At 43.8% G+C, this 14,506-nt stretch overlaps 1 protein-coding gene across 1 annotated transcript in view; it reads left to right on the plus strand.

The window, feature by feature from the left end:
• Positions 1 to 14,506, plus strand: part of LOC147033684 (receptor-interacting serine/threonine-protein kinase 4-like) — a 64,709-nt gene that overhangs the window by 16,444 nt on the left and 33,759 nt on the right. The window contains exons 7-8 of the mRNA XM_085871775.1: positions 9,537 to 9,586; positions 13,926 to 14,075. Coding sequence (XP_085727901.1) covers positions 9,537 to 9,586; positions 13,926 to 14,075 — 200 coding nt within the window. The remainder of the gene's footprint in view (positions 1 to 9,536; positions 9,587 to 13,925; positions 14,076 to 14,506) is intronic.

Below are 14,506 nucleotides of genomic sequence, written 5' to 3' on the forward strand. Positions count from 1 at the left end.
CCACACACAACCTCCCTCCCTCCAGAGTCTCACACCACCACTGCCCCTCCCACTCCACCCACTCCCCTCCCTCATCCGACCCCTCCCCTGCCTCCTCTCACCCCACCCACTCCCTCTGGACTTTCACCCCTTCCCCTCAACAGGTGATGACTTGTGTGTTTATGAATTGTGAATTGTGAGATGACTGTTTTATAGAAAATCGAGTTATCCACTTCTACTCACCACTAACGGTTGATGTCTTTGGCTCGTCGGACCAGTGTCCCATAAACTGTCACACTTGAGTGTGGGTGAATACAATCACAGGTTCAATAAGAAGCAAGAAATGGCATATCACCAGTGGGACAATGCGGTGTCGTATCCACGAAATAATATGATTCACTCGATGACGTGGGTGTCATTAATGGCAGGTACCCGTGGGAATAAGCTGCTCCCCAAAATTGGTTCAATGTTCGATGTTCGATGTCCTGCGTTTGAAAGGAGTGAAAACCCACTGAAGATCGCGAGCCGTGACGGGGCAATTGGTACGAAGCTCAATGAGTCAAGAAAGGAATTCCTTCGCTGAAGATAAGGCTGTGAATGCGGTTTAACTCCAACCAAACTCCCGTGAACTCCAGTGAGTTCTTTCCACAATGGTGTTAAGAGTGAGCTGCCAGGCAGGAAAAGTGTTGTCACACTTCCATTCAAACCTTCCTCAATGCTCTCCATTGAAGTGAGTTGGGGGAAGGGGGTCCATGAGCCCAATATTAGTGTGGGGCAAGATGATTGGTCAGAAACCAGATTGAAAAACCATGCCTACACCACTGAGATTGAATGGACAAGTAAATGGAACAAAGTTGATGATGTAAAAGTACCAACACATTAGCACCGATGAAAAGTACACCATAGTTTAAAACCCCTGGTAAGGTGTATGGTGGGTAAAAATGTGATCTTGTGAATTTTCTTGGCGGTTAACTTTGGAAGCTCGGAGGATTAGCGTACAAACAAAAAACATGTTGTTCGCTGTAATAGAGAAGATAACCACTCCGAGCTAGCAATGAAATGAAATAACATCCTAAATGAAAGGAGATCACACAAAAAGGTGAAACAAGTCAAACCCAGGCGAGACAGCTCAGAGTGAGTGTGTATACCTATCAGCCATCTTGCCGTGGTGACGGGATTGGGGCAAAGCCTTCGCGACCTCCATGGCTTGATGATGGAAGGAAAAGCATGGGGTAAACACACCACCACAATCTGGATCAGATTGTGGTGGTGTGTGGTAGAGTGGCGCTGAGGGGTCATCCACCAGACAGCAGTTTCCTTGGGTTAACCTGAGGTGGTCCCTTTAAGTGGGTGAACAGAATGTCCTACTCCAAACAGAGGATGATCACCTGTCTCTGTTATCATCTGAGCTCATGCGTTTGGACATCAGCATTGCAGCACTCTCTGAGGTTCGGAGACCGGATTGTGGTGAGATCATGGCAGGTGGTTACACATACTATTGGTCTGATCGCTCTGATGGTTACCATGCCCAAGGATCTGCTGTAGCTGTGTCCAATAAGCTGATTATTGATAATTGAGGTAACACCGGTCAACGAGCATATTATGATATGAAGGATTCATCACTCCTTGGGTGTCATTTCCATGGTCTCTGTATTTGCTCTGACTGAGGCGAGTGATCCCACCGTGAAGGACGCATTCTATGCCAGGCTTGAGTCTGTGGTTGATCAGTGTTCCAGGCATGATAGTGTTCTAGTCTTGGGGAATTTCAATGCATCGACTGGCACTGATAGGGATGGTTATGTGACACGGGTTGGTCCCCATGGGTCTGGAACTGTGAACGAGAAGAGCACTAAGTTTCTTGACTTTGCAAGAAGTCGTGGACTTAGGGTGGCTGGATCATGGTTTCAGCACCCATAGGTTCTTCACTGGACTTGGTATTCCAATACCGGTGGTGTTGCAAAGGAGACTGACCATGTGCTCATTGATGGTCGCTGGAGGATGATCCAGAACTGCACGGTTTACTGGAGTGCTAAGTTCCTCAATACCGACCACAAGGTTGTTGGCGCAACTCTGAAGTTGCAGCTAAAATCTGGGAGAATTTTCCCAGCTGAGTCTGTATATTGGCAAGCGAAAGGATGAGAGGGTAGCTGAGCAGTTTGTGAACAGACTGAGTTGGGATTTGGGGGTCTGGGTGCTTTGGGAAATCCTGAAGAGTTGTGGAGTGCCTTCAAGATCACCATCCTTGATGTTGCCGGTGGATGTCATTGAACTCACCAAAGGGCGAAGAAGAATTTTGTGTCTCAAGGGATGCTGGATAAAATTGACCAGAGTTCCAGGGCCAGGCTTAATGGCAGAGATAAGTTGTTCAAGGAGTTGAGGCGTAAAACTGTACAAGTGATGAGGGTGGACAACGAGGCCATTGTGCGAGGATCTATTTTCGAATAATTCTTCATAGGGTTTGCCACCAGCTGCTTGAGCTCTCGTGCCCAGAGCAGACAGGGTTTACAGCAAAGAGGTCAACAATTGACCGTATCCTTGCTCTTTGGGTCTTCAGTCAACGCAGATGAGAGTTTTGGCAGGGGCTACTTGCAGCCTATGTTGATCTCCGTGAAGCATTTGATTCAGTGAATCGAGATGCCCACTGGAGGATTATTGGTCTTCGTGGGGTGCCACCAAAACTGATCAATCTGATGTCTGAACTATACGCTGATACTGAGAGTGCTGTGAGATGTGGTGATACAATCTGACTTATTTCCAGTTGTTACTGGAGTTTGACAGGTGTGTCTTGGCCCCACAATTTTCAGAACTTGTGTGGACTGCATTTTGGGTAGAATGTTGGAGAGAACCAGTTTCTGTGCATAGTTTTGAATGTCAAGATCTCTGACCTTGAATTCAAAGATGATGCAGTTATCTTTGCAGAGATTCTGGATATCCTTATGGGGGCCCTTGAGGTGCTGAACGAGGAGTCGAAGACACTGGGATTATGGGTTTCATTGGTCAAAACCATGATCCAGGCTTTCAATGACATCTTGGATGCTGATATCTTTTTTGTTTGTTGGATACATTGTCAAGGCTCGTATGAGAGCTAACACACAATGCACAGCAATGGGGGCATGAGAAAAGAGGGGCAGGAGAGGGAAGGACAAAACAGTGGGAAACAGAGACATTAGGAGATCTGTGGAAGGGAGAGGGTCGGGGCCGGGAACACGGGGTATACAAGATGGACCTATTACACGGACTTTCAGGAATGAAAGCAGGGAATTTGAAGGAGGTAGGTTTGGGGTGGATTAACAGGGGTAGAAAAGCTCGTGGTTTTTGGATGGGGTAAGATAAGAGGTGGTGGTGAATGGCTGTTTTGAAGGCCTTGAGGGAAGAATGGGATTGAAGAGAGTGTGGTAGTTTATTGCAATGGTGGGCAAAAAGAGGAATAAAAGAGTGAAGGTGATCAGTGATTCGTGATTTTGGGAATTTTACCAAAAGGGGATTGCTGGTGGACCTAGAGCGCCTGACATAAACATGGGAGGGGGGAAGGACATATCGCAGACAGAGCGGGGGGGGGGGCGAGACCGGAGAAGGGATGGTAGAAGACAGAAAGACTACCGACCTGCCTGCGGTGAGAGAGTGAGAGGCCCAAAGACTCAGCCTCACCGCGGGAGACACCAGTGATCCGAAAAGCCTTGGTTTCCACGGCGTGAAGCTGAGAAAGGTGAGAGGCATTGAAACCAGACCAGAGTGGAGAGCAGTACTCCATGAGGCTGTGGACGAAAGCTTTATATGTGGTCAGGAGCTCAGGTGGGCCGAGGAAGGACTTTGCACGATGGAGGATTCCCAGTCGGCGACTGACTTTGTAGGCCCGGTTGGAAATGTGGCTTTACCAGGAAAGATCATGGCAGAGAGTGAGACCCAGAAGCTTGAATGAAAGTACTTCTTCCAGCAGTTTGTTGAGAAAGTAGATGTGTGGGGGGATTCTAAATGGTCCTTTCTGAGAGACATAGTGAGAGTGTGAGATTTGTCAGGATTGAAAAACATTTCCATATGTTGGACCAGCTTGTGATTTTATCCAGATCTGGAGTGAGCGAAGAAGCTGCTGCTTGCCAGTCTGAGGGATGACAGATGGTACGGCAGAGGGTGGAGTTGTCAGCAAAGTGATAAAGAGGATTTTCTTGAGAGTCGGAGAGATCATTGATGAAAACCAGAAAAACCACAGGGCCCAGAATGCTGCCTTGAGGAACTCCAGCCTGGACAGGAACAGGGGATGAGAGAACTCCATTTAGGGCTGCATGTTTTCTGCGACCAGAGAGGAAGTCCATGAGCCATGAGTGGAGATGGCCTTGGATACCATCAGAAGAGGGTTTGGTGAGCAAGGCAGGGTGCCAGACCATGCCAAAAGCACGGGATATGTCGAGGGATATGGCTCTGATTTCATGTCTGGCATTGAGGACCTCCATCCATTGTTGGGAGAGCAGAAGCAACATGTCCAGGGTAGAGTGACCTGGTCTGAAACCAAATTGATGACAAGAAATCAATCCATTGGAGACGAGTAAGGATTTAATGTCTGAAGCGATGATGGATTCCATAACCTTGCTGGTGATTGGGAGAAGGATGATTGGTCTGTAGTTGCAGGGATCTGTTTTTGCACCTTTTTATGCAGGGCAGTAATGTTTGCTGATTTCCAAGCAGATGGCAGATGACCTTGAGCAAATGACGTGGTGAATCGAACAGAGAGAGGGGGTGAGCAAGATCAGAGGAGGTCTTTTTTAGGACATGTGGGCTGATAGCGTCTGGACCGGTTGTAGAATCTGAGTCGAGGTTTGACAGCAAGCTCTCCACTTTGTCAAAAGAAAAGGATACAGAGTCCAGGGACAGTTGGGTGTGACTGGGTAAGGTGGGTGGAGAAAGCAATGAGTTTCGGACACAAGATTCAGCTGCAAACACCGAGTTTAGGCATTCAGCCTTTTCACCTGTGGTATCAGCAGTGCAGCCATTTGAGGAAAGGGAGGGATTGAGAGGGAACATACACCAGAAACAGATTTGATTAGATGCCACCAGGATTAAAGGAGGTAGAGAGGTTTGAGAGTTCAGACTTGAGATGAGAAAGATGTTGTTTTCTGGCTCTCCTGAGGGTAGATACACACTTGTTCTGAGGTTTTTGTAAGAAACTGAGATTACCCTCAGTTGGGTTTGCTTTCCATGAAACAAAGGCAAGTTGTTTCAGGACAACTGCCTCGCCACAAGCCACAGTGAACAATGGGCAGGAGGAAGGGTAGGACAACTGAAGACTAGAGGGGATATGTCTGTGCATGAAAGAGAGAGCAAGTTTCTTTGAAAGAATTCCCAGGATGAGTTGATGTTGGAGAAAGTAGTTTTGGGATACCAGTCTAGAAGTTGATGGCTGCTTGAAGACCCTGCCAGTCGGCTTGAGTGAAATTCCAGACTCGACGGCACTGAGTTGGTTCTCTGATAACAGCCAGAGCGATGTCCACTTTGACCAGGACATGGTCAGAAGAACCGATTGGACCGGAGGAAGAACAGCAGATATTTTCAGGAAAATTTGTCAAAATCAGATCCAGAAGAGATGGAGGAGATGAAGAGATCTAAAGGAGATTGGGATGGGCCAGGCATCTGTCTGTACCTGTTTGTGGTGAGGATGTTGAGGTCATGGTGAGATTCCCTTACCTTGGCAGTGATATTTATTTCTTCGCTGGCTGTGAGCCAGAGGTCAAAAGACATCTGTGTCGGGCTTGGGGAGTCAGGGATTCACTGGATCATGGGATGTGGCACTGTCGGTACTTGTGCAGGACGACGAAAGTCCGAGTCTTCAGGTCCTTGTTGCTTCCAATCTTGCTGTGCGGATGTGAGACTTGGACTCTGACCACGGATTTGAGACAGAGACAATTACTTTGGTTCCAGGACTCTTCGCAGAATCCTTGGCTATCGCTGGGAGGCCTTTGTGTCCAACGAGCAGTTGTTGAGAGGGATTCAAATGAGATTTTTTTACCTGCATAGTCCGTTAGCATCAGCTGCGGCTGTATGGACATGTGCCTCATTTTCCTGATCCTGATCCTACTCACCAGATTCTCTTAGCAAGGGAGCCTCGTGAGTGGATGAGGCCAGTGGTCTGATCACTTGCCTCATGGTTGCAGCAGGTTGATCAGCATCTAAAGGAGATGAGGATGGGCCAGGCTTCTGCCTGGGAGATGGCCAAACAGAGGCCCCTGGAGTACCAGCAGAATGTGAATGCAGCGATGTACTGTTCCGGCACATGCTCCCATACCTGACCTGACCTGATCACAGAGAAACGATTTACGGTCACCATACGCACTGTTCAAGCTGTGGGAGCCTTCACCTGTTTAATTATTTTAGTTGCATTCAATGAAGTTATGCTTTTAGAAAAACTGTATATGAGCAGAACAGTCCAAAAAGTTAAGTTTTATGCTTTGGCAATTTCATATTTTCTTATGGAGAAGGATGGTCCATAGGCTTGCATCAAACTTATAAGATACAGTACATGCTGAGTTAAAATTATCACTGATTTCAAAAAAAATTCAGATTTCTCTCCAGATTTCTGCACTTATTTAGTCCACAAGATCCAATCCTCAAATCCAATATCATATTTTGATGATATACTTAAAGTAGTCTCTGAGAGTATATCGCTTTTCGAAGGTAATTCATATTTAGTCGGCTGAATCAAAATGGTGGCTAAGACCCTTGCTTGCTGAAGTTTGGCTGACCAAGGATAAGCCTTTCATGAAGGTATGCTGTGAATTGTATTCAAAAGGGATGTTTAAATTTACCCAAATACCAAGTTTTCAGTCATGCAGTCCTTTGGTATGCCTGGTGTTGGCTTCATGGTTGGGGTGTCGGGCTTTGGATCCAAGGGTCCTGAGTTGAAATCCCGCTCAGCTGTTGAATTAATACCAGGTGGGGTTAACTCAGCCTGCCATCCTTCCGAGGTCGACAAAATGAGTGCCAGCATGCTGGTATACTGCGTCGGAGTAGCGACCCCATCTAGGATTGTTCCCAATAGCTAAGGAGACTGCTTCAGCAGCTCCAACGCTCTGTTAAGAGTATGGTCCCAATGGATGGATCGATGGACTCCCTTGATCCCTTCGTGTGCATGCAAAGTTGGGAATTGCTAGGTTTCATGGTTTTACAGTTATGGAGGAGATTGACTGAATGACACACTGACACACTGACATTTATTATTACAGACGAGTATAAAAGCCTGTCAAAAATGATGGGTGAGAATAATTTCATTTGAAATATTCAAGGAGATTGGAAAATACTCTGTGATGTTTCAGAGCAACAAAAATAATTTTTTTTAATGCTGCATGTCCAAATGTGACCCTATTTTCTTTATCTTATGGGACGTTTCGTTTCGATGGTACAGCCTTGTTTGCATGCCAAAGTCTGAAGCCTCGGCCTAGTTTCAGGTGTGTTTTTATCTTCTTTATTTATTTGACATCCTATGGATGGAAATCAAACTCAGTTCTCTCTTCGCAAGTTGCTCATCATGTGCAGCAAATGTCACCGCCCTACACCTTGTATTTATTGTTATTTTGAAAAACGTTTCTGTACACCACGCTTGAGAGTTGGTTTTAAGGCACCGTTTACAATTCCAACAGAAGAGACATAAGTACTCTTTTATAAAAAATGTTTTTCGAGTTTTTTTATCCTGAAAATGGACCATAGTGAACACACAGTCGTGTTCAAAGATTGGCCTTTAAACCTCAACTCAAAACGTCCTTATGAAGGGGGCCAGACAAATACACACTGTGTTTTATATCGGTAGATAGTACACATTCTGGCTGCTCGGTGTTGTTGGCATACTTGGGTATCTCAGCCTCTGAGAGGCATTTGTCGATTACCCTTGCCAGAGGAGATGGCATTGCATTTGGGTTTGTTTGTTAGGCCTGTCACATTTGCTCTACGGCGAGGATACGGCGGCCGTACGCCCTCTGAATTGACAGAAACGTGCGGCGGCCGCAGAGTTTCTGAGGTGGCCTCAGGGTGGCCCTACGCTGTATGGCTATATTTTACAGACCGTAGGGTCGCTGTGGAATTATAGCACGGAGTTATAACTTTTTTTCATTTCTATGTTCGCCGTAGCAATTCGACAAGCCAAAACAAAAGAACTGGTTAAAAAAACCCTACTCGTTACCGTCCTTCTGGCCGCACATTCGCCTTAGGGCCCCCCTGCGGTCCCCCTGCGGTCGCCTTGCGGTTGGTTTGCAGGCACCTTGAGGCTACCTTGTGTCTGCCTTGAAAATTCTATGGCCGCCGCAAGGACGCCCTCAGGTCACCGTGCGACATCAAATCAAAGACCGTACAGCACCCCCACGTTTTCGGTCACCACAATTTATAAATACGCCGTGCGGCTCCCCGAAAAATAAAAACATATGTGACTACTACATTGTGTGACCGTGGAAATACTGCGACCGCCCTATAATTGCTAGTGGCCGTAGATTTTGGACACCCCACGGCCGTCGTGGCAAATGTGACCGAGGCCTTACTTGCAAAAATGAAGATTTTCAATTATGTTAGTTGGTCTGGTCTGTATGTCTGTATGTTTGTCTTTCTGTATGTCATTCGACAAAAGGTCGCAATTCTTAACCACCATAAAACTTAAGCACCTGTTAATGCTAGTCAAAAGCTTGAAGCCTATTGTTTTTGAAGTCAAAAGGGAAAGGGTCATGGTCACATAAAATCTTCCTTCATCTGATTAACTTGAAATTTTACAGGGTTTGCATTTTGGGTCCCTTTTTGGGTCCATTGCTTGATGTTACAAGGTCAAAGATCAAGATCACAAAATTGTCCTTTTCCATCCTATTGACTTGAAATGTGAACAAAATTTGCAATTTGGGTCACTGAATTGGTTCAAAAAAAATCAGAATGATCATTTTAGCCATTTTGTCAATGGTTTCCCAGATAATTTGCTCCCTCCTCCTCCATTATAATCAAATGAGACGATGTGGATTTATTATTACCATACTTAAATAATTTTTCAATATATCAAATTGAAACTTACATAGCATATTAATTTGTACGTATGTGTATTCTTTGTTTCTAAAATGTGGTCAAAAATTGTCACAGGTCATGACCATCTTAAGCAGGTAAAAAAAACCTATTATGCCACAATTAGAAAATTATCATCCAAATATGTTATGTATTGAGTAAAACACTTAATAGGTCAAGCCTTAGAAATTGCCAAATTGCTGTTTCCATAACAACTATTGTTTATTTGGATTTCACAAGTATCGTGCTATGCACACCATCTTTCTTGTTTGTCACTTGGTATGGAGAAATCTTTGATTTTGCCAAATATTTTGATTTGTTTGTGTGTTTGGCTGTCTGTCGGTCCACACAGAATGTGCGTATGTCTATTAATTATGGACTATTGAAATGTAATTATGTCTGTTAATTACATAGCATTGGAACTGAGTGCATCCACTCATTAAGTACTTTTGGAGTGTGAGTACGTTTATTAATTCCGTTATATTGGAACATGAGTACATCTTTTAATTACAAATATGTGTTTCTCCTGTGCGCTGATACAGCTATGCCATGGTGATATGGGCAGTTATGGCTCGTGCTGAACCGTATGAAGGTAAAAACATTATTTAATTTTGGATAAAAGTTTAAATTATAAGGATGCACGTCCTCATCAAGGACACAGCCACCAACCAAGTATATATAAATAATTCAAGGTGTTCTATCGGGTGTAGAGATGGTAAAGTGTATATAAATAAATAAAGAAATCGAAGTTGTGTGTTGGTCATGGGAATGGTAAAGTGCACACAAATATATATATATATATATATATATATATATATATATATATATATATATATATATATCAAGGTAACTTCACTTCTTGTTGGTTCATCAGTTCATGTGTTTAGGAGAGTCAACATCTCTATGATCAGCTTCAGCGAGTCTGGCATTTCACTCAAAAAGGCAGATTGGCAGAGACTACAAGCCACCATTTCATTTCAGGACTGGTCTCCAACATTTGCCACCCCTGATGTCAATTAATCCGAGTAATTCTTCCACAGATGCATGCTCTGTGTTACGCACACTCATCCGATCACATCTTCAGTCATCATACCCTTACTTCTGACCATGGTGCACTGAAACCTGTGATGAGGCAGTTGCCTTGAAACAACTTGCTTTCTCTTCATGGAAAGGAAATCAGAGACCAAAGGCAATCACAGTGCATTCCAGAAAGCCCAAAACAAGTGTGTCCACTTTTAGGAGAGCCAGAAAACAACATCTGACCAACGTCAAAGATGGAACTTTCACACTAGTCTCTCTCCTCTTGAACCTGGTGGCGTCTTGTTAAGTCTGTCCCTGGAATATGCTCCCTCTCTATCCCTTCCCTCACTTCAAAAGGAATGACAGCCGACTACTCATGAGAAGGCCAAATGCCTCAATTCTGTGTTTGCATCCTAATATTGTGCCCCCAAACCCTTGCTGTCTGTACCTTCCTTACCCAGTCACATCTTACTGCTCCTGGACTATGCATCTTTTGCACGTGAGACAGGGAAGAGGTTTGCAGCAACACTAGACTCTGATTCTGCAATGGAATCGGATGGCATCATCTCACATGTCCTAAAAACCTGCTCTGCTGGTCTTGCACATCCTTTCTCTGCCCTTTAAATCCTACATTTTGCCCTAAGTATTCTTCCTTTGGCTTGGAAAATAGCCAACATCACTCCACTACAAAAAAGGTGAAAAATCTGATAGCCAATAGGTCTGCAGTTATGGGTAACTTCCAATCATAAGCAAGGTTATGGAATCCATCAGAGCAGTCAACATCAAATCCTTATTTTTCTCCAATATCCTGACCTCAGAAATCAGTTCATATTCAATCTCAGTCACTCCACCTTGTGCATGCTGCTTCTGCTCTCGCAATGATGGAATGGAGGCTCTCAATGTCAGACATGATATCAGAGCAGTCTCTCCAGACATATTTTGAGCATGTGATACAATCCTGAACGTTGCCTTGCTCTCCAAACTCACTGCCTGTGGGCCTATGATATTGAAAGCCAATTCCATACATGGCTTTCTGAATCCCTTTACCACCATCGACATCGCATGGCTCTCAATAGGATCCTCTGATCTTCCCTCCATGTCATGGCTGGAATGCCCACAAAGCAGTGTTCTGGCCCAGTCCTATTCCTAATATTCATCAGCAATCTCTCTGATTCTCTGAAAAATCCTCTTCATCTAGTTTCTGATGACTCCACCCTCTGCCATAACATCCATCGTCCTTCAGATAGCCAGGCAGCAGCCTCTTCCTTTCTTGAGACCATGATATAATCATAATCTGGTCAAACACTTGGAATACTGTATACAGTGGCCTGCAAAACCATTCACATCCCTCCAAAGTTTTCACATTTTGATACCACCTAAGCTTTTTTCACGATGCTTTCACATCAAACTTAATATATTGACTCTTCAAAAACTACTACAAAGTGATAAAATGTGAATAAGTTACATTAACAGAGAAAATCAGATGATTCTCAGTTGTATAAGTATTCAAACCCTTTGCCTAATTAACCCAAAATCACTTCAGGAGCAAATTAATTGTTTGAAAGGTTACAACATCAGTGTAATAGGTTTCAGCTGCATATAATCAGTGGTTTAACTTAAAAACTTAAGCTCTCCACTTATCTATGGAGTTTGAAGGTGCAACTCACTTGGTTAACCAACAAGGCAAACATGAAGACCATGGAGCTTTCCAAAGAAGTCAAACATAAAATGGTGGAGAAGTACAATTCAGGAGAGGGTTACAAGAAGATTTCAAAGACACCCATTATCCCTTTGAGTACGGTGAAATCATTAAGAAGTGAAAGACATATCACACCACCCAGACTCGACCCAGATCAGGTTGCCCATCCAAACTCAACACCCGGGCAAGCAGGAAACTGGTTCGGGATATCACTGTGAATCCACCAATGAGATTGAAACATCTGCAAAGCTCTTAATTTAAGACGGGAGCCAGTGTTCTTCAATCAATGACCTCCCATTCTCCTCAAAATGCTGGCCTCTATGGACAGGTGGCAAAAAATAAGCCATTATTGAAAAAAAAAACACATCTAAAAGCTCATATGGAGTTTGCAAAAAAGCATCTTCATGATACTGCAGGCATGTGGAGAAACGTTTTGTGATCAGAAGAGACTGAAATTGAACTTTGTGGATTAAATTCAAAGCGTTACGTCTGGCACAATCCGAACACTGCACATCACCCAGTCAACACCATCTGTACGTTCAAGCATGGTGGTGGCAGTATCGTGTTATGGGGCTGCTTTTCATCATCAGGGACTGGCAAGCTTGTCATGAGAGAAGGGACAATGGACGGTGCAAAGTCAGGAGAATCCTTGACGAAAACCTGCTTGAGTCAGCCATAAATCTGAAACTGGGTAGGAGATTCACATTTCATCAGGACAATGATCCAAAGCACAAAGCTACAGCCACACTGGAGTTTCTGAATAATAAGAAAATAAATGTTCTTGAGTGGCCCAGTCAAAGTCCTGTCTTGAACACGTTTGAATATTTATGGCGAGACTTGAAGATTGCACTCCATCGAGGATCCCCATCAAACTTGGCAGAAAGAGAGCAATTTTCACATTAATAATGGGCAAATATTTTACCATCTCACTGTGCAAAGCTGGTAGAGACCAACACAAATTGGCTCATAGCAGTCATTGCTGCAAAAGGTGTTTCCACCAAGTACTGACCAAAGGGGCTGAATACTTTTACAACCAGTGAATTTTGATTTGTAAGTGTTTTTTGCAGGTATTCCTGAGATGTAACCTTCAACGACAACAATGTTGAGTGTTATCTCTGCAATTATGAATGAAAAAGTTCATTTGGAAAAATTGTTTCTGCATAAGTTTTTAATTCATCTAAATATGACATTGGTAGGGGGTGAATACTTTTGCAGGCCAGTGTGTCTTTCAAACCTGACAAATCTCACACTCTCTCTGAATGTGTGTGCCAAACCTTCTATATACATTCTCAACAATCCTCTTGAAGAGATTCAGTCACACTTTTGGGCCTCACCATCAGCCATGATCTTTCATGGCCAAACCACATTTCAAAGTCAGCCCCACCAAAGCCAATCGTGCAAAGTTCTTCTTTGGCACACCTGATCTCTTATTCACATACAAGGCCTTCATCCATACCTTAATGGAGTACTGCTCTCTCCTCTGGGCTGGTGCCCCAGCCTCACATCTTTCTCAGCGTGATGCCGTGAAAACCAAGGCCTTAAAGATCATTGCAATTTCCCATTGAGTCTACGTACCTATCACGTTGATATTGCAAACAGGTCATTGATTTCTCTGCCTTATATCTCCTCCTTTGAAGTCTTCGACTCTCTGTTCTTTCCATGCTTTGTCCGCCCCCCCTGCCCCCCTATTTCTGCAGTGCGCACACGGTGTACCATCAACACCTTTCTGGCGAAACCCCCAAAATCCCAAATCAAGACTCACCTCCACTCATTTTTTTCCTTTTTTTCCCCAACTGTGCAACCAACTTCCACGTTTTCTTCAATTTTGATCTCCCCTCGACGTCATCAAACCATCCATCATCTCCCATCGAAAACCATTATCTTCTCCCCATGATAACCCTCCCCCGAGCTCAACTGTTTCCAAGGTTCCAGTTAGTGCTGCACATTGTACTTCACAGATAATTTTGTTAAGTAATGAACTTGTAAAATGAATCCTGAGAGTGTCGAAGTGTACACATTGACGTATGGCGGAATTTTGATTTTTAACTTTACCTTCACAACGATTGATTTTTTTTTTAGCAATAAATTGGAGATCTTTTGAAGAAAAAAACAAACAGAAAAACGATATCTTTCTGGAATGTGTGAGGTGGTCAGGATGGTAACACGGGAATCTAAACAACTTCACATTGCTTTGGTATGTTCATTTTACAAGGTGTGGAAAGTTGGAGGATCAAGTTTTTGATCAAAGCGCCGAAACATCAGAGGCCAACGATTCCAAAGGAGGCAACACCTTATCCTGACCTCAGCGCACTCATGGAGGAATGCTGGGATAGAGATCCGGAAGTGAGACCATGTTTTGATGGTAAGTGATGCTTTACAGAATCATTATCAAGTCAAGTGTTTATCACTGCAAGTTTGATTGCTGTTAACATTTGTTCCAAGTTTCAAAACTAAAGTGAATGAAACGTACAACGGTTTGTTGCAGCATTTATAAGAGGATGAAATGAAACAGAACGTTTTCCCAGAAAGCATTTTTGGAAGAAGGTGAGGGGTGAGAAACCAAATTATTTCCAGTATCTGATACGAACAAGAACTTCGGTATAGTGGTGTTGTGATTGATCAATGTCACCAACTGAGGTCTTCACAAAGACCTCACCGATATATTCAAGAGTTTTTGTTATTCAGCCTTAGAAACTATCTTTGTAGGTATTCTTCACAGATGCATCAACCACAGCAAATCCAGGACAAATTGATGATCAACTGGAATATTTTTTTAAAGCTTAAAAAAATGCT

Source organism: Eptatretus burgeri, chromosome 2 (assembly GCF_056783735.1).
Source record: "Eptatretus burgeri isolate ZD-2024b chromosome 2, Ebu_testis_v1, whole genome shotgun sequence".
Lineage (NCBI taxonomy): Eukaryota > Metazoa > Chordata > Myxini > Myxiniformes > Myxinidae > Eptatretus > Eptatretus burgeri.